This window comes from Camelus bactrianus, chromosome 3 (assembly GCF_048773025.1).
Source record: "Camelus bactrianus isolate YW-2024 breed Bactrian camel chromosome 3, ASM4877302v1, whole genome shotgun sequence".
Lineage (NCBI taxonomy): Eukaryota > Metazoa > Chordata > Mammalia > Artiodactyla > Camelidae > Camelus > Camelus bactrianus.
Window position 1 is genome coordinate 99,840,361 of NC_133541.1, and position 20,667 is coordinate 99,861,027.

The 20,667-nt window shown below is 38.0% G+C and overlaps 1 protein-coding gene and 1 long non-coding RNA gene across 15 annotated transcripts in view; one reads left to right on the forward strand and one right to left on the reverse strand.

Annotated features, from left to right (window-relative positions):
• Positions 1–1,590: 1,590 nt before the first annotated feature.
• On the reverse strand, positions 1,591–15,728 carry LOC141577095 (uncharacterized). The gene is made up of 2 exons (XR_012505664.1): positions 15,175–15,728; positions 1,591–3,423 (listed from the first exon to the last, which is right to left on the reverse strand). It is a non-coding gene; the product is annotated as an uncharacterized LOC141577095 (long non-coding RNA).
• A 166-nt stretch (positions 15,729–15,894) lies between these two features.
• The window catches only part of ANKHD1 (ankyrin repeat and KH domain containing 1), a 112,324-nt gene continuing 107,551 nt past the window's right edge, over positions 15,895–20,667 (forward strand). For all 14 annotated transcript variants that reach the window (XM_045507940.2, XM_074360781.1, XM_074360783.1 and 11 more), the window contains exon 1: positions 15,895–16,322. In XM_045507940.2, coding sequence (XP_045363896.2) covers positions 16,032–16,322 — 291 coding nt within the window. In that variant the 5' untranslated portion in view covers positions 15,895–16,031. The remainder of the gene's footprint in view (positions 16,323–20,667) is intronic.

The window sequence follows — 20,667 nt, forward strand, 5'->3', positions numbered from 1 at the left end:
ATCCAGTGGTCTACCTTTGGATGGTCGTTTTACTTGTGCATGGTTTTGTAACATCAAGCATTGGTCATTTGGGAAATACTGGTCCACCGAGTTATGTGGGTCTTGCAAATATCGACACATTTAATTATATAATATCAAAACCACATTTGTTAATATCACCACTATCTCTTCAGAAAAGTTTTTAAAAGTTTTGGGAAACTGTAAACCAATGGTGGTGGACACAATTTTGCAAAAATCCTCATTTTTGCCCCAAAGCTTGGATTTTATAATTGGAAACAAATACTGTCAGCTGTTTTCCTTCAAGTGGCAGGCTTCAGAAAATGTCTGCCAAATACACAAGTCTGAATTACCAAAATTTATCTGTCAGTCACACTTTCAAATAAAAATTGTGTTCCATGAAAAAGTGGTTAGGTCAGCTTTGCGATCAGAAGAGCTGTGTCAGTGTCTTTCTGGAGACAATCAATGTATCTGAGACAAGCAATGTATAGCAGAAGAGCTTTATGAATACTTCCCATTTCCTTACAAAATAGAATATTTAAAATATATGTACTCGAGGGTCGAATTTTAATGCCTCATTAAGGATATTCATACTAAAATTGGCTTTTTTCCCTTTGAGGGCTGAGTGGGGAAGACTACATTAACTACGACTACAGTTTGATACCATTGCCTTGAGTTGTGCTAACGCACAAGCAGTTTTTACCCACGATTGCTTTTATACCATTAAAAAGACAACATGGTGAAAAGTAATATCTTAGAATTGTAATGAAAACAGTTTTGACTTCATGGCCCTGAAAAGACCTTGGGGCCTCCAGGAGTCTATAAACCATACTATGAGAACTGTGGCAATACATATGTGTGTATATGTATATATTGATGATTGATGTATATGTAAAATATTTCTTCTTAAGTTCAGATATCTCTGAGTTAAGTGTAATTCCCTACATTCAACCTAAAAAAGGTGCTTTCTAAATTTTAATTAATTTGCTTTTTCCTCCCAATTTTAATTTATTGGACAAGCAACATAACAACAATAAAGATTTTTTAAAATAAAAAAAAATTCATCTACCAACTTCTAAAGTTTAGTTTTAAGGTAATAACTGGGGTACTTTTGGAAATTTTTTATTACAAAAGTGTTATATGCTCACTGTAGACAATTCAAATAATAAGTGTTCAAATAAAATATTTTTACTCAAAAATAGAATTGCGTATATTTTTTTACTCAGCAGTTTACCATGAACATTCTATTTACAGATTTCATTCATTCTTTTTATCAAGTGTATAACCAGGTCATTTTATAGCTGTACTACAACTTATTCAGTCGCTTCTTTATTGATGGACAAGCAAGATTCCAATGAATATCCTTGTACATATATTTTTGAGTTAATGTGTGAGTGTCTCTCTGCAACTATTACCCCAGAATTGGAAATGGATTTACTAAGTCAAAGGGTATGTGCATTAAAAATTTTGAAGGCACCTCCAAATTGATTTCCCTAAAGACTGTATCAATTTACATTCCTGCTAAAGGTATATGAGAGAGCAACATGTTGGGATTTGTGGGACTTGTGACAGTAACTGCTGGACTGGAGATGATCAGGGTCTGAATAGTGGTCTCACTACTACTCTTGATTTTTTTTTTTTTTTTTTTTTGGTAACATTTCTGAATCCTTTGGTCACTCTCCAGGAATCCTAAAATCCCTAGTAAATAGAACAGTACTGCCACTTTTTGGACTCTCTGTTATGGCTCAATCTTAGTTAAAAACCTTGCTAGCTTATGGGGTGAGGCACTGGGACAGACTAGGGCTTTTGTTAAGCTCCAGAGGCCACTGACAGGCTTGCCCACTTTTCAGACATTTGTCCCCATAAGTCTTGTAATGGTGAAGCAATCCTCTTCAGCTGACAAAACTTTTGTACCTACTAGATCTCTGCTGAAGAAGTCCAACCCTGGTTGTTTTTTTGGTTTTTTGTTTTTAAATTCCTTGTCACCAATGATACCAATGCCATGATTTAAGAGGGCTCTCTAGGTAAGAAGTTTCAGGGTAGAGTCCCAACCACAATTTTTCTTACAGCTTCTGTGAGTTTGTACCAGACTCATGTCTCAACTAGACTGTCTATAGGTATCCTTTTGAGGCCATAGCAGACACTATGCCACTTCTTTGGGGAAGAACATTAGGGAGGTGGCACTGTTACCTGCCCTGCAGGTGAACGCCATGCTGTGTCTCCTGATTTATGAGTCTGCCTTGATGAGTAAGGGGTGTGGTAAACTGATTTGAGTTCAAACACTCCGCAAGAGTCTTCAAGGTCAGCCTTCAGAATGACTCAGTTCTCACATATAAGCCAAAATTCCTCCCCAAGTTGGAATCCTGGGCTTATTGTCTCCTCACTTAGTGGTAAGCAACGATGTACGTCCAACTCTTAAAGGAAACATCAAAGGGTGACAGATGGGGTCATATAGGTAACCTCAGAGATTTTTCCTTGGAGAACTGACCCTAATGCCCAGTCATGCAGTTCCTCCTTTATTAAAAAGGGGATTGTGAAGACTAGAGGACTCCTCAAGAATTCTTCTGATTCAAAAGTGTTAATTCTCTACATGCCAGACCACCATGACCTAAAAGATAAGCTGATACTTGCTGTGGGGGTTACTATTTAACTGTTTTCTCATCAGGGAAGTGCTCAGACTATGAGATTCCAAACTTTCGCCAGTCATCAGACTTTTTGAAGTCTATGGCAGAATGCCATGGTATACCAGCCAAGGAGAGCTTCTAGAGAGGATGGGTGTGGCTGACCAAGCTGCAGGGCACAAGAGGACATATGAAACAGGATGTTTGGAGTGATTAGCTTCAGGTTTCCCAGGTGTGGAGTAGGAGAGGTGGGGGCTTCACTGTGATGCACATGGTAGGATTCTGAGTTTCTCCAAGGGATCTGCTGACTGCAGGCTATTGTAATCCTATTCTTGTCAAAGTGCTTGTACAACTGTGGACCAGTGCATCTGGGTTGAACCCCTACATACTTGCTGGTACTTACTTCTCAGTGTGACTTTTGACCTTACCTTTTAATTAGTATTGCGGGATGGTGGGAAGCTCACAGAATTGCTGTTAATACTCATATTTTCAGTATTCATCTTGCAGTGGAGACAATACCCAAAATATACTCATTAAGGACTCACCTGGGGGAAAAGTGACTTAATCTCCATTGCTAACCACGTGACCTTTCTGCATAGAGATACTTATTTCTGCAAAAGGCAAAGCTACAACTTAACACTTAAAAAAAATTGATTCCAGTTACAGTAAAGATATTGATCTGTTTCTGTTCAGTGTATTTCTTTTGAGGGTTTCTGGCTGACTTACCATGCAATGTTCTATTTCTGCAAAGTTCTTCCCACTGCTGTCTGAAACCAAACACATAGGGTAAACCCACCATCTTCACCTGAAAAAGAATGATTCCAGCTTAATTTTCCTAGTACTGCTAATAAATATGTCATTTGATCAGTCCCCTGATTCTACACCTAAAAGGATTTTTTTCTTACAAACTTTATTAAACTTGTTCCTGATCACCAGAGTAATATATTACTTATAGAAAAATTGAAAACATAAATAAATAAAATAAATAAAAATCACCCATTATCTCACCATCCACAGACAATCCGTCTGGTGTATGTCATTTTGATGTATGGGATTATTCTATTCATTTTAGTGTGTTGTGAATATTATATACTCTTTGTTTTATAATTTTATCTTTTATTTGATATAATATGAACTTCATTTTTAATGATTATAGAATCAAATTGTATATCAAAATTGAGAGTTAATTTCAATTAATTCCTGTTAGATATTTAGGTTGTATTGATTTTTTGCTATGTAATATTTTGTGCTTTGTCTGATAAACTCTTGTTTTGTTTTGTTTTTATTGAAGTATAGACAGTTTATAATGTATCAATTTCTGGTGTACAGCATAACAGTTCAGTCATACATATACATACATATATTTGTTTTCAAATTCTTTTTCATTATAGGTTACTACAAGATATTGAATATAGTTTCATGTACTACAGAGTACGAACTTGTTGTTTATCTATTTTATAGAAGTTAGTATCTGCGAATCTCAAACTCCCAATTTATCCCTTCCCACCCTCTTTCCCCCCTGGTAACCGTAAGTTTGTTTTCTATGTCTGTGAGTCTGTTTCTGTTTTGCAAATAAGTTCGTTTGTCTTTTTTTTAGATTCCACATGTAAGTGATTATCATTTATTTTTCTTTCTCTTTCTGGCTTACTTCACTTAGAAGGACAATCTCCAAGTCCATCCATGTTGCTGCAAATGGCATTATTTTATTCTTTTTAAAGGCTGAATAGTATTCCATAGTATAAATACACCACAGCTTCTTTATCCAGTCATCTATTGATGGACATTAAGGTTGTTTCCATGTCTTGGCTATTGTAAACAGTGCTGCTATGAACATTGGAGTGCATGTGTATTTTTGAATTAAGGTTCCCTCTGGATATATGGCCAGGAGTGGGATTGCTGGATCATACGGTAAATCTATTTTTAGTCTTTCCAGGAATCTCCATACTGTTTTCCATAATGGCTGCACCAAACTACATTCCCACCAACAGTGTAGGAAGGTTCCCTTTTCTCCACACCCTCTCCAGCATTTATTGTTTGTGGACTTTTGAGTCATGGCCATTCTGACTAGTATGAGGTGATACTTCATTGTAGTTTTGATTTGCAGTGATATTGAGCATTTTTTAAAACTTTTTTTATTGAATTATAGTCATTTTACAATGTTGTGTCAAATTCCAGTGTACAGCACAATTTTTCAATTATACATGAACATACATATATTTGTTGTCACATTTTTTTTTGCTGTAAGCTTGTATATATTGATCTTGTATATATTTCCCTGTGCTATAGAGTATAATCTTGTTTATCTATTCTACATATGCCTGTCAGTATCTACAAATTTTGAAATCCCAGTCTGTCCCTTCCCACCCACCGCCCCCTTGGCAACCACAAGTTTGTGTTCTATGTCTATGAGTCTGTTTCTGTTTTGTATTTATGTTCTTTTTTTTTTTTTTTTTTTTTAGATTCCACATATGAGTGACCTCATATGGTATTTTTCTTTCTCTTTCTGGCTTACTTCATTTAGAATGACATTCACCAGGAACTCCATGTTGCTGCAAATGGCATTATGTTGTCAGTTTTTATGGCTGAATAGTATTCCATTGTATAAATATACCACTTCTTCTTTATCCAGTCATCTGTTGATGGACATTTAGGCTGTTTCCATGTCTTGGCTATTGTAAATAGTGCTGCTATGAACATTGGGGTGCAGGTGTCATTTTGAAGTAGAGTTCCTTCTGGATATATGCCCAGGAGCGGGATTCCTGGGTCATATGGTAAGTCTATTCCTAGTCTTTTGAGGAATCTTCATACTGTTTTCCACAGTGGCTGCACCAAACTGCATTCCCACCAGCAGTGGAGGGTTCCCTTTACTCCACAGCCTCTCCAGCATTTGTCATTTGTGGACTTTTGAATGATGGCAATTTTGACTGGTGTGATGTGAGGTATCACATACCTCACTGCAGTTTTGATTTGCATTTCTCTGATAATTAGTGATATTGAGCATTTTTTCATGTGCCTTATTGATCATTTGTATTTCTTCCTTGGAGAATTGCTTGTTTAGGTCTTCTGCCCATTTTTGGATTGGGTTGTTTGTTTTTTTCTTATTAAGTCGTCTGAGTTGCTTATATATTCTGGAGATCAAGCCTTTGTCAGTTTCATTTGCAAAAATTTTCTCCGATTCCATAGGTTGTCATTTTGTTTTACTTATGCTTTCCTTTGCTGTGCAGAAGCATGTAAGTTTAATTAGGTCCCATTTGTTTATTCTTGCTTTTATTTCTATTGCTTGGGTATACTGCCCTGGGAGAACATTTTTGAGATGTATATCAGATAATGTTTTGCCTATATTTTCTTCTAGGAGGTTTATTGCATCTTGTCTTATGCTTAAGTCTTTGATCCATTTTGAGTTTATTTTTGTGTATAGTGTAAGGGAGTGTTCTAGCTTCATTAATTTACATGCTGCTGTCCAGTTTTCCCAAAACAATTTGCTGAAGAGGCTGTCTTTATTCCATTGTATATTCTTGCCTCCTTTGTCGAAAATTAGTTGACCAAAAGTTTGTGGGTTCATTTCTGGGCTCTCTATTCTGTTCCATTGGTCCATATGTCTGTTTTTGTACCAATACCATGCTGTTTTGATTACTGTAGCTCTATAGTATTGTCTGAAGTCTGGGAGAGTTATTCCTCCAGCCTCTTTCTTTTTCTTCAGTAATGCTTTGGCAATTCTAGGTCTTTTGTGGTTCCATATAAATTTTATTATGATTTGTTCTAGTTCTGTGAAATATGTCCTGGATAATTTGATAGGGATTACATTAAATCTGTAGATTGTCTTGGGCAGTATGACCATTTTAACAATATTGATTCTTCCAATGCAGGAGCATGGGATATCTTTCCATTTTATTAAGTCTTCTTTAATTTCCTTCATCAGTGTTTTATAGTTTTCCGTGTATAAGTCTTTCACCTCCTTGGTTAAATTTATTCCTAGGTATTTTATTACTTTGGGTGCTATTTTAAAGGGGATTGTTTCTTTACTTTCTTTTTCTGTTGATTCATCATTAGTGTAAAGAAATGCAACTGATTTTTGAACATTAATCTTGTAACTTGCTACCTTGCTGAATTCTTTGATTATTTCTAGCAGTTTTTGTGGACCTTTTGGGGTTTTCTATATACAGTATCATGTCATCTGCATATAGTGACACTTTTACCTCTTCTTGAGCATTTTTTCATGTGCCTATTGGCCACTTGTATGTCTTCATTGGAGAACTGCTTTTTTAGGTCTTATGCCCATTTTTGGATTGGGTTGTTTATTTTTTTTTCTTATTAAGTTGTATGAGCTGTTTATATAGTCTGGAAATTAAGCCCTTGTCAGTCTCATCTTTTACAAATATTTTCTCCCATGCCCTAAGTTGTCCTTTTGTTTTGCTTATGGTTTCCTTTGCTGTGCAAAAGCTTGTAAGTTTAATTAGGTCCCATTTGTTTATTTTTGCTTTTATTTCTATTGCCTGAGTAGACTGCCCTAGAAAAACATTGCTTAGATTTGTGTCAGAAAATGTTTTGCCTATGTTTTCTTCTAAGAGGTTTATAGTGTCTTGTCTTATGTTTAAGTCTTTACACCATTTTGAGTTTATTTTTGTGTATGGTGTGAGGAAGTATTCTAACTTCATTGATTTACATGCAGCTGTGCAGTTTTCCCAACGCTATTTGCTTAAGAGACTGTCTTTACTCCATTGTATGTTCTTGCCTCCTTTGTCAGAGATTAATTGACCAAAAGTTGTACTACAACTTCTTTATCCAGTCATCTGTTGATGGACATTTAGGTTGCTTCCATGCCTTGTCTATTGTATATAGTGCTGCTATGAACACTGGGGTGCAGGTATCTTTTCGAATCAGAGTCCCTCCGGATATATGCCCAGGAGTGGGATTGCTGGATCATATGGTAAGTCCATTTTTAGTTTTTTGAGGAATCCCCATACTGTCTGGTCTTCCATAATGGCTGTGTATGGTGTATACCTTAAACTAATACAATGTTATGTCAATTATATTTCAATAAAACTGGAAAAATAAAAAAACAATTTTACTAAAAATAAAAATAAAATATATAAATGTAAAAATAAAAAAGTTAAATTAAAAATAAAAACTTTAAATTTTAGAATAGTTTTAGACTTAAAAAAAAGTTGCAAAGATAGTACAGAGTTCCTACATAGCCTGCTTGTTTCCTCTATTACTACATCTAATATTAGTATGGTACATTTATCACAACTAAGGAGCCAACACTGATACATTATTATTAGCTACAATTCATTAGCTTTATTCAGATTTCCTTCATGTTTATCTCTTGTCCTTTTTCTGTTCCAGGATCCCATTCAAGATACAACAGTACATTTAGTCATCATGTCTCCTTAGGTTCTTCTTGACTATGACAGTTCTCAGACTTTTCTTGCACATAATATCAAGGATACATAGTATCAACATGATTTATCACTGCTGACATTAATCTTGATCACCTGGTTGAGGTAGTGTTTGTCAGGTTTCTCCACTATAAAGTTACTCTTCCTCCTCCCTTTTCCACACTGCACTCTTTGGAAGGATGTCATTATGCACAACCTACACTTAGGGAGAAGGGAGTTATGCTTCACCTCCTTGAGGGCAGAATATCTACATGACTTTGAAATTCTTTTGCACAGAAGACTTATCTCTTCTCCCCATTAATTTACTTATTCAATCACTTATATGCAAATGGACTCATGGATATTCATTTTATACTTTGGGTTATAATCTAAGACTATTTATTTGCTCAAATTCTTCCAGCTTTGGCCACTGGGAGCTTTTTCAGTTAGCTCCTGTATCTCTTTGAGATACCCTCATTATTTTGTGTATGTGTGTATTTTTTGCTCCTAGAATCAAGCCATTTCTCTAAGAAGCTATAGTTCCTTTTATTGAAGAATGATATTAAAAACCAAGATCTGGTTATAAGGCATGCATGTTGCTACTGGAGTGTTATTTATAGCTGACAGAGCAAGGAAAAATATGTGTGTATACTAACATGTGTTTATACATATATATGTATTTTTACATATATCCACTTGTTATATTAAATATAACAACTATGTTAAACTAAATATGAGATCATACTGATGTCTCCAACTCTAATCCATTACCACACAGATCAGTCTAGCCTCTTCCTCTTGCTTATCTGCAATCTCTCACTCCAATAGTGAGAAAGTAGGCTCCCACCATCTGCCATCCATTTATACAATTATTCAGTTCCTGTACATACATAGTGGTTTCAGAATTGTTACTGCATATCTCCATGGGAAAGAACTTGACCAACTAGAGTACAGTGCTTATGTGCTATTCGTTTTGTCTTTAGTCTTAGAGACAACACTCATTTCCAAAGTTACATTTTTCCTCTACTCCCTTCAGTGAAGTTGTTTCATACATTTGTGATGACTAGATTCTTTTGTCATAGTCTACATTTCATTCTAGGATTCCCTGACCTACTAAATGATTTAAAAGCTTTTTTTTCATACATTAAAGTCACTTGTAAAGTTATTTAGGTTTGACAAATGCATAGTATCATGTATCCACTATTACAGTAACATACAGAACAGAATATCATACAAAAATTTGCCACCCTAAAAAAATCCTCTGTGCTTCACTTGTTCAACTCTTCCCCCATCTCAACCTCTGGCACAGTGATCTGTTTATCATCTCCATAGTTTTGCCTTTTCCAGAATGTCATATAAATAGAATCATACAGTATGCAGCCTTTTTAAACTGGCTCCTTTCACTTAGCAATATGCACTTAAAGTTCATCTTTGTCTTTGCATGGTTTGACAGCTCATTCATTTTTATTAATGAATAGTGTTCCATTGTATGGCTGTACCACAGTCTGATTATCCATTTCATTATTGAAGGAAATTGTGGTTGCTTCCAGGTTTGGGTGATTAAGAAAGCTGCTATAAACATTCCCATGCAGGATTTTATGTGGGTATAAGTTTTCATAAAGGTGGGTAAATATTTAGGAGTGCAATTGTGGATCGTATGGTAAGACTATATTTAGCTTTGTAAGAACTTTCCAAACTCTCTTCCAAAATGGCTATGACATTTTGCATTCTCACCAGTAATGAATGAAAGTTCCTGTTGCTTTGTATCCTTACCAGCAATTGGTATTGTCAGTACTTTGGATTTTAGCCATTCTAATAGAAGGAAATAGAAATTTAAAGAAAGAATCTTGATACATGATGTCACATTTCCCTTCAGAAAGTTTGTTTTGATTTTTCTCAAGTAACTTTTGTTCCTAACTCTATTGTTCCCCATATTTAATCAGGCACCAAGTGTTGATTCTTATGCTTGCTGACAGTTCCTTTCTCTCCATTCTGATAGCCACTCCCCTGATTCAGGCCTTCATTACCTCACACCTGGATTAAGTACCACAGCAAGATTGCTTGTTTCCTAGACTCCAATATCTCCTTGTCTCATCCCAACTCTTACAATGCAGACCAAACAAAACAAAACAAAACAAAAAATTGTGATCTCCCTTTAACAATTTTATCTTGCAACTTTGCTTTTCAGTAACTGTGAACCAAATGTAAAGCCCTCAGTCCAGTATTCAACATTTCTTTAACCAAAGAGAAATTTCTTTTTTAAGTTTCTCTTTGCAGTGACTAGGTTAGTCTTTTTCCCATCTTGACACACCACTTGAAGGCTTTCAATTCTGTCATCTTTCCTTTTCATTTGGAATGCTTTACCTCTATTTCCTCCAGTTAGTTCCTAGTTCAAAATGATCATAATCAAAGTTTTTTCCTATATAAACTTACTCCATTTTGACTTCTCATTTACTTCCTATCTACTCAATACTGTAAAATAGTTTATTGTATTGTCCTGAATTTGTCTTTCTGTTGTTTAAGACTGTTCTCTACTATTCCATGTGCATTTTATTTACCTCATCATCAATAAGTATATGTATCAGTGTAACTGAAAAGAAGTGCATTAAATCTGCTTCTTTTATGTTTTCTCTGAAGACTTGGCAGAGTGCCATGTACACAGTAGGAATGAACTAAATGTTGGTTGAACGAACTTGTGAAAAAATTGCAGAATTATTTGAAATGATATTTTATTTAAATTTATTTTACTCAAAAAATATATGTTCCAGTGAGGAGGGTATAGCTCAGTGGTAGAGGGCCTGCTTAGCATGCACAAGGTCCTGGGTTCAATCCCCAGGACCTCCATTACAAATAAATAAACCCTATTAACCCCCACCCAAAGTATATGTTCACTGTGGAAAAAGAAAATAAAGAAAAGCCTAGAAAATATAAACATTTAAAAAAGAAAAAAGGAATTTTATAAATCTTTGTATGATTATTCCAGTACCCATAGAAAATGACTATTAAAATCTTGGTTTTGCATGTAACCTACCGTACTTTTTCTGTACTTGTATGGTATTTGATTTGAACTCAAACTATATTTTGTGATATGAAATGCCTCTGAAGTTATATACCTTTAAAGTGTACCTCATAGCTGGGAGGGTATAGCTCAGTGGCAGAGTGTGTGCTTAGCATGCACAAGGTCATGGGTTCAATCTCCAGTACCTCCATTAAAATTACCCACCCCCAAATTAAATTAAAGCATACCTCAAAAGGTCAAGTGGACACATAAACTTTCTTTGTCAAGGATCACAGTATCACACACAGAAATATATCATCCATTTGAAGTAGACTTGATATTTCTGACTGCCAACCCAAGAGACCCTCCCACTAAATCCTACTTCCACTCAATAACCCTTTTGCATATTCTCCTTGACATGCTGCCCTTTATCCACCACTTCAAGGATTAAGAAATCCTGACAGAACCCCAAGGAAGAAAATGGATAATAATTGTTCTCTCCTCTCTTCTTGAGAACCTGAGTGACTCCACCACAAGGGATATTTATATACTCATTAGTTTTAGAAGTTTGAAATACACACACACACACACACACACACACACACACACACACATTTTCCCCTTTTCAGGAAGGGTAGGCCCAGTCGCAGAATAAATTCTAGGATCTTTGCTGAATAATTTGGTATAATTTTCTTAGGCTGTGTGGTGGGGTAGTCCAGCTGCAGGCATAGCTCCTTGTTTTTTAAAATATGCCCACTTACTAAATGTTGCTAGACATCTTGTAGGTGTATTCAAGTACAGCTCAGAGAAGTAGTAGCCTTCAGTCTAGTTGCAAATTTTGTAACTTTTCAGATGAACTAGTATGTGCCCAGTACTTCCTGGAGAATAGGGAGTAGGTTAGAAAGTTAGACATCTGCAGCATTGTTTGTCGAGAAAAAAAAGAAGAGTAACAATATAAATGTCCAATATTATAGTAATGGATAAATAAGTTACAGTATGCCCAGTTAACAGAATACCATGAAGTAGTAAACAAGAATTATAGAGCGCCTTATATACTGACATGGAATATCTCTAGAATAAACGAGGTGAAAAAAGCAAGTGTATACAGATGTGTGTATAGTATGCTGCCATTTGCATTAAAACAGGAAAAAAATACCTGTATGAAACTGCTTACATATGTATAAACATTTCTAGAAGGAAACTTAAAAACCTAATAACATGGTTTGCATATAAGAGGGGATCTGAGTGGCTAATGGACAAAGTAAAAGGACTCTTTCATTGTATTTTAAAAACTCTTTTCGAAATGTGAACCATGTGAACATATTAATTATTCAGATTTTTTAATGTGAAATCGGATATTCTAAGAAATTAGCAATATAGTTGGAGAAACCAGGAGATAAATTTTAAATTAAATGTTTCTGAATGTTACAAAAGAGGAGGATATCAAATTTGGTAGTAGTTAGGAATAACTTTACCTAGAGTGCTAATTAGCAAGTTTATAAGAAGGATATAATGGTGGGACGATTATATCAGTTTACCTGATTAATGAAGTTCCTCTGCCTTTGAGAGCACCATGGAATCAATGTGATTCAGAGGGAAGATCATGGCTTTTGGGATCAGGCCGAAATAAATTCAAATCCTAGCCTTTTCATATACTGGTCTTACAAGTTTGGGTAAGCTATTTAACCTTTTAGGAGTTTCAATTTCCTTATCTATAAAATGGGTGAAGTCATGGTAGGGTTATTATACAGGTTAAATGACAACATCCAAGTGCAACAAATTTGTTGCTTTACTTATTCTTCTTTCCTTACATAGATGGGCTAAACTGAGATGGAATGATATGCAGAAATTAAACACCTTGAGAAAATACGGTTTGCATGTGAGAGAACTACATGTAGCTAAAGTCCTTCTATCTATGACTTGGTGTGCCATCCTTCTATTTCTTGTAAGGAATGAAGCCTTTTATTACCTCAGAAGTTTTAAAAAGCCTTCTGGCTATAGTTTTACTTTTTCCTTCCCTGTTTGAAAGATGGTCAAAAGGTATAGAGTGCTTTGAAACATATTACAACTACACCCTAATAAGTATTCTCACTGGTTTTCTGTGGGAAAACATTTTATTCTAATGTTTACTTCTAACAAATATATTTTTAAAAGGGATTTTGTGCCGTACTACTTATTTAGCATTTGAAAAATCAATGTGTTACTTTCGTTCAGTAGTAAACACCATCTTAAAATATATCAAAACCAAGGTTATCCATTAAATCACATTGATACTTGTACATTCATCACATGTATTACTTGATATGATAATGATTTCTCCATTAGTTTCACATTTGTAAAACCACATGAATGTGGTACATATGAAAAAGGACTCTATGTATCAGTCACCAAAATCTAGGAGATTGAGAGTTCCTAACTCCCATAATGATCGTCAAATTACTGACAACAAATGTCCCAGGTAAAGGTCTTGGTGAAACAAAAACCATTGCTCAATCATATTTTCCCAGCTATACTCAAAGTTGGTTGCTAAGGCCTGAGTAGAAAGTATATTTTTCTCTCTCAAATGTATTGGGAAAATGTATATATCCAGATTTCCTTCCTCTGTCTTTGAGATTCATTACATTTGTTTAAAGAATTTTAAGAGTTTGTTCAGGGGTTGCATCAGAAATTATTTTTGTATTAGTAGTAGGAATGACAAGTAGTTCCTTTGTAATGTTCCACCAGTCAATACCTGTTTTTGCCTAAGGATGTATCCATTACCAATTCTGGATAATCCAGCTTTGAAGTGGGTTGGGCAGTGCTAGGTTTCTTCTGTTGGTGCTATTAGTTTGGGTTGTGACCTAGTCACACATGCCTTGAAAACTTAAACAGAACTGAAGATATGAGCTAATTAAGTTTCACAAATTCTAACTAAAGCCAGTACACATAGCATTTACATTAAAACAGTTTTCTAGAAAAGGTACAAAACTTTTTCCCTCTATTTTCTCCAAGTTATTATCTAGAAAGAACATTTACCTAAAATGTTCTGCTCAAAGAAAACAGTCTCTTTGAATGTGAAATGCCAAAATGAGCAATCACCAAGCCAAAGAAATGTTCGCAATCTTCAAAATGCTCTTTAAATAAATGTTTGGCAGAATCCATTTTCAAAGTGATTTAAAAATTATTTTAAAATAGAATTTTCAGATTCCAGTTCAAGGGAGGTGAAATAATAAAAATTACACAATCAAGATATACAAAGCCCTTTGTTAAAGATGCAAGAGAGGAGACAATGCCAAATCTTTTGCTTTTAGCCAGTCTCTCCTGGCTAAACCTCACATGGACATTCTCTGGGTCAACGACATTTGCCATAAAAAATACACCAAATGCCTTTCTTGTCAGCTTTGATCATAGGATTACTCAGAGTATGAGCATTTTAAAGCCCTCTTTATTGACAAAGGCGATAGAGAGATAATAGATGTAGAGAGAGATCCTTAGAAGGGGGAAGACCCCCTTAGCTAGCCTTGTTTTGCATCACAGAGATCTACAAATAATTAGTCTGTCTGGCAGGAGCCCGAGTCAGGTGGAGGACTCCTGAAGGAACAGTAAGTAACAAAAATGAATCTTTGCTTTAAGATTGGCACTTTGCTAAGCGCCTGATGTTATTACCAATTTATTCATAACAACCTATGAGGGAGGAACTAATATTACCCCCATTTTAGAGATGAGTGAACTGAAAGTCACAGAGATTAAACGACTAACGCCCGGAGGTTACAGAGCAAATAAGTGGCGGCACCAGAACTCGAAACTGCTCCAGAGCACGCACCCTTGACCACTGCGTTCAGCCCCATAGTGTGATTCCGCGGCCTTGCCACCCTCCTTCGTGGGACAGTTCCCAGTACTGAGGCATGGCGCTGTCCAGCCCTCACGTCCGCCACCTTCCACCGGCAAAGAACGCAGCCCTGCGGGGCGACCCCGCCCGCGGGTCGTGGAACTGCCGCGCCCAGCCACGTTCTGGCACGCAGGCGAGCCGAATCGCCTCCGGGTGGCCATCCCCAGCAGTCTTTCTTGTCCCCTCAGCTTGGCGGGCCAGATTCGGCTCGGGCAAGCGGGCGGCGAGCAGCTGGAACGGCCCTGCCCCCTCGCCTCTCCCAGCCCCCTAATCCCGCCCAAAGAGCCAGAGGTAGAGTTTCCACAGCCTCACCTGTCCCCAGAGGCGGCGACCTCTGTAGTGACTGACGCGCCGCTCCTCCAACCGGGGACTGGCAAGAAGGTGGGGCCTAGGTGAGACTGATAGCTTCTTCCCTCCAATCCCCGTGCAGCAACTCTCCGGCCAGCGTCGCCGCGCCTGGCGGAGAGCGACAGGTGGGAGCTGAGTTACCTCTGCGCCTCTTGCACCCTTGACGTGTAAGCCTCACCAGGCGCTGTGCCAAGTTACTCCAAATCTAATTAATTCTTTCAGATCGTCACCTCAGCCGTCATTTTAAACAAGAGTGGAAATTCCCCAACCCTTTCCCGTCACCTCAGATGGAGGCGGGATGAAATGGACCCTTACCGGCCAATTGTACCACGCGACGTCCTGTGACAAAGTGACCGACACTCCATACTGCCAATGAAGTTTCCCATTGTCAGGGGTTACTCTGACTGACCTCAAGGCTAACTAATCCACTTTAAGGTCGTGACGCGATAGTCAGAGGGGCTGGCCAATAGACGTAGAAAAAGACCGGAAGTCGGCGCGTGGGGAATCGGAGGCGGGTGTTCGCAACCGCCTAGGCCTGCGCGGGTCAACGCAGCTTGGAGGCCGCGAGCCAGCGAAAGGCGCGTGACGAGTAGCCTGAGCGACGGGTCATCTTGGCCAATGATCTGCAGCCGCTGAGAAGCTGCAGCCAGTGGCGAGTGTTGGGGGCGGGAGGCAGCAGGTTAGGCAGTGAGAAGTTAGTGGCGCTGCTGGGACGGGGGTAAGGAGACGCTTCTTCCTCCTGCTGCTCCTCTCGTTCCCGGGATCGGCAGCGGCGGTGGCCGCGAGTGACTCGGCAGCGTCTCCGGCTCCGCGTGCGAACCATGCTGACCGACGGCGGAGGCGGCGGCACCTCCTTTGAGGAGGACCTGGACTCGGTGGCTCCGCGATCCGCCCCAGCCGGGGCCTCGGAGCCGCCTCCGCCGGGAGGGGTCGGGCTGGGGATCCGCACCGTGAGACTCTTTGGGGAGGCCGGGCCCGCTCCAGGAGTCGGTGGCGGCGGGAGCGGTGCAGGCGGAGGGGACGCGGCGCTGGATTTCAAGTTGGCGGCTGCCGTCCTGAGGACCGGGGGTGGAGGTGGTGCCTCTGGTAGCGACGAGGACGAGGTGTCCGAGGTACGGCTCTAGGACCCCTGCCTCCCACACAGCTTGAGGCATGAATTCTCTCTGGGCCGGCGCGGGGCCCGGGCTGCCCTCCCGCTGCCCCGGGCGGAGTCGTTCCGTGACAGCGATCGGCTCCATGGCGGCAGTGGCAGCGGTGCGGGCCTAGTGCACCCTCGGCTTACTCTTCAGCCCGCGTCTCGAGCCGGACCGGTTCCCGTCACCATCCGTAGACCCACAATAGAGTCCTTTGGTCTCTGAGCTTCGCGCGGGAACCGGGACTCCTCAGGCTACCTCCCGCCCACCCAGCTTTGGAGATGGGGGGGCGGGGTCTTGCCACAGTCCCTGCCCTTGGTACTGAGAGAGCGAGACAGGGTGAGGGACAGAAAGACTGAGGCTGAGACAGACACAGACAGAGCTAGCTTGCTCAAAGAACATTTCCAATATACTGTGTCTCTCAGAGTTGAAGGGTTGGACATTATTTGCCTTATGCGTTACATGTGTCTTTAAGGAGGGTTCTTAATTCCCCTCTTTAGTCTGAGACAGGTGAGTATTAAGGAACTCCGCTTTTACGCTGAAAAATCACGTGGGTCTTGCACCTGGGACTTTGTGTGAAGTTAGACAGGAAAAGAAAGTTCCAGTGCATCTTTGAGCTTCAGAATAACAGGAAAGCTGAGCTCTGGAGATTTTTAGGCTTGGGGAAGGTGAGGCACCCTATGGACATCTTTTGCAGTGAGGGAAATTTGTTATTAGATCCTAAGTTTCTTTTAACTCTTAGGGTGTGTACTGAACCTTTTTCAGTCTAAGCAACCTAGAATGGTAGGCATCATCTTTTGGGCTCTAGAGAAAAAGGAGATATTTTATATATGTACTTTTTTTCCTCTTGACTGTGGCTTGGGTACTGTCCTATTTATTGTTCTAAGTGCTCAGGGTATTCTATTTTGGTTCTAAGGTGCCTGGTTCATCCCCTATGACCAATTATTTTAACCTCTGATCTTGGTGTTAAAGTACAGAGATTTCTCTGTGTGTACAGCTCTCCTGGCTGTTGTATTTGAGAGGAATAAGGAGAAACTGTATTTGTGCATTGCAGAATACATTTAGTGCGCAGTATTAACCATTCTTGATCTGAACAGGAATTCTTTTAGATTTAAAACTTTAGTATATTCTAACCCCAGTATTTTGCTTTGGAAAAATCTGTGTGGGTTGTAAAGGAGATGGTTCCTCGAATGTCTGTATCTTTGAATTTCACTATATGAGAAATAATTTCTAAGCCAAGGTGGGACAGGATTTTATTTGGGTAGGCAGTTATGGGGAGAATATCTGGAGGAATTCCTCTCCTGGGCTTGTGGAAGGCTTTCATTTAGATTTTAAATGAAGATTGATGAGAGATGAACTTAGAACACATGTACTTTTTACCTAGGAAATAAAGTGGAAATATCTTTAGACTCTAAAGATTAGAATCTATTTTTCTTTGAAACTTGTAAGAGAGACTGAAAAGATTTGCTTTGGTCTAAATGTGATAGAAGGATGGTGTCCTGGATTTTCTAGACCATTTTTACATAATTGTCATAGGTGAGGTGAAAGGTCACTCATTTGCTTTTACTTAAGTAGTATTGTTAAATTTCTTAAGAGTTAGAATGCTAGTGAGCTTCTAAAGTGATAAATCTCTAACTCTTTGGGCTCATGTGTTATTTCTGGCGAAATGAGCTTTTGAAGTAACTATTTCAAGTGAGGCTTTTTCACACACACACACACACACACACACACACACACACACATATACACACACTAGTATTTCATTTGGAATCCCCATACCAGGTGGTTAAAACTATGAGCAGAATCTATACCTTTTGTGTTTTTTTAATGTTTAACATAGAAATTATTCACAATTCGTTCACCGAGACTAATGGTAGAAGAACCTCTTATTCTCCTAAATTTTCTTTGTCTAAAGGATTTAGGTATTATGTATAGATGTAGACCTCATTTTTGGAATGCAGGTTTCTAGAATACTCACAGACTTTAGCCTAATCTCAGATAATGCTCGGTGTATATATAGATTCTTTCTTAACCTTTGGAGAAAGGAAATTTTGTTTTTATGTCTGGTTTCCTCCATATCATACAGAGAAGAAATTCTTGGAGTATCTAGTCTCTGTTGTATACTGTGTGTGGTAGGGTATAGTCTATGCCTTTGCGAGTGAAATGACTTTTTTTGCCAAGCAAATTTTTGGCTTTTCTCTCTGACAAGATGAGCTATCATCTCCCATATTATTACATTTGAATTTCCAGTGTGAAGAGGCCATAAGTAATGTTCTTAAGAAAACACCCAACTTGCATTTGATGAATAATAATAAAATCCTTATTTACATCATGCCTAGATGTTTTAGAACTAAGCATTTAGAATTTAGACATTCGGAGAGATGAGTTGGATTGTAGTTTGAGAGTGAAGTTTGTCTTGTTTCCCAAATGGGACAGAACTAGGTGAGAAATAAGTAAGAAATGTGGAGGCCTAGTGTATTTGCTCCAGAATTAGTTGAAGTTCTATGCATTCAGTATACAGAGATGTAGATACTCTAAGGACTTTTTTTCTATTCATTCTCAGAGCCAACAACTGAGGGGAAAACAAGCTACTTTCCCTTGCTGACTAAGTCAACAAACCTTTTAGTCTGAAGAAAGAGCTTGAGTCTTTTTGTAAATTTTTTATATTAGAATTGTTTTAGCTTAGAGAATGCCACCATTTGGGAACTTTGGTTCTTGGTGTTTTAAACACTGGGATAAATAAATGCCTGTTTTGTATTTCTTCAGGCATACTGAGCATGTTTCTTAGCTGTCCAGGGCCTTGACTGGAAGAGTCGGTAGTTAAACTGGATTCTGTTGAAATGTACCCATTGTTCAGAATAGAAGTTAGGTTGAAAATTCTTTAAAAACCAATTTTTAAATGTTAATTTTAGATTTGTAGTCTTTTTTTTTTGTAAAGTAAAAGAAAAATAAAATTCCTAACGAAAGGATTTTGATGAGGTTTATGACTTTTAATTCTGTCTTAAAAATATATGCACATACTGCATGTCTATGTGTGTGACATTTTCCTTTTAAAATTATAAAAGTAATACAGTCTCATGGTAAAAAGTTCAACAATATAGTTAGTAGATAGAAGATGAAAAGTAAAAGTCCTCCTCACCACTACTGACCCTTCAAATTGCACTCCTCAGAGGTAACCAATATTAAAGTTTTTCTTTCAGTAAAATTGCTAGGCCTATATAAGCCTATGTGTATGTGTATACATATTTATATACACACTTAGAAGACAGATACCCAATTAGGAAACATTGCTGAGCCTTTTTTCTTATCTTGAGGCAGGTGCCATAGTTACAATTAGATAGAAGTACACAGAAATTGTATACAGTAATTTATAGCAAAAGCTTTGCAGGGATTTTTTTTTTTTCCTGAAAAATATGTTTTGAGTCAAAAGCACAGACCATCCAGAGGTTCCATTCTGATTTTCTCTAATGGGAGATGGATCATTTCCTTCAGGGTTACTTATGATCTATAATCTAGAGCATGGTTTCTCAAAGCAACATATTGACATCTGGGGCCAGATAATTGTTACGAGGGGCTCTTCTATGCTTTAGCAACATCCCTTGCCTTTTCCCACTAGATGCCAGTAGAACCCACCCAGTAGTGACAGCTAAAAATGTCCTTAGACAACACCAAGCCAAATGTCTCAGGAGGCAAAATCACCCCTGGTAGAGAACCGCTGGTCTACAGGCCCACTCTTATCAGGGATGGCAATTTTGTCATGAATACTGTGTATTTAAAGTTCAGGTAAACAAGGTGAGTCACTGCTTTTAATAGCATCCCAGGGCTTGGGCTCATAACCTGAACAAGAGAGAAACTGAAAGAGGGTACTGAAAGGTTTAATGTTGTAAATTTTTTATGGTAAATTTATAATTTTGAGAAACTTAAAATACTGTATTGTTTTTGAAAAATTCATTTTCATCCATGAAAATGAATTTCTTAAAAACCTTTATGGGAACTTTGTTCAAGGTAGAATGGCTTGATAATTCCATAGATTATTATCAGTAGTAATAAAATAGGAAATACCTTTGTATTCTAGGGAGCAAATTTTGAAGACATGGAAATGTTTATTGAAGGAAAAATTACATGTTATTACTGTAACAATTTGTTATATCGCATGACTGTCAACCATGCACATTTTCATTCTATAAAGCCTCAAGACTTCACATAAAATGATTCATTGATGAGTGTGGTTATATGAATTTTGGGTCAAAACAGGGTTGATTTTGGGTAGAAGAAAACCTTTTTGTGAAACTTGATTTATGTAGAGGTTTTCTTTTAGTTATTT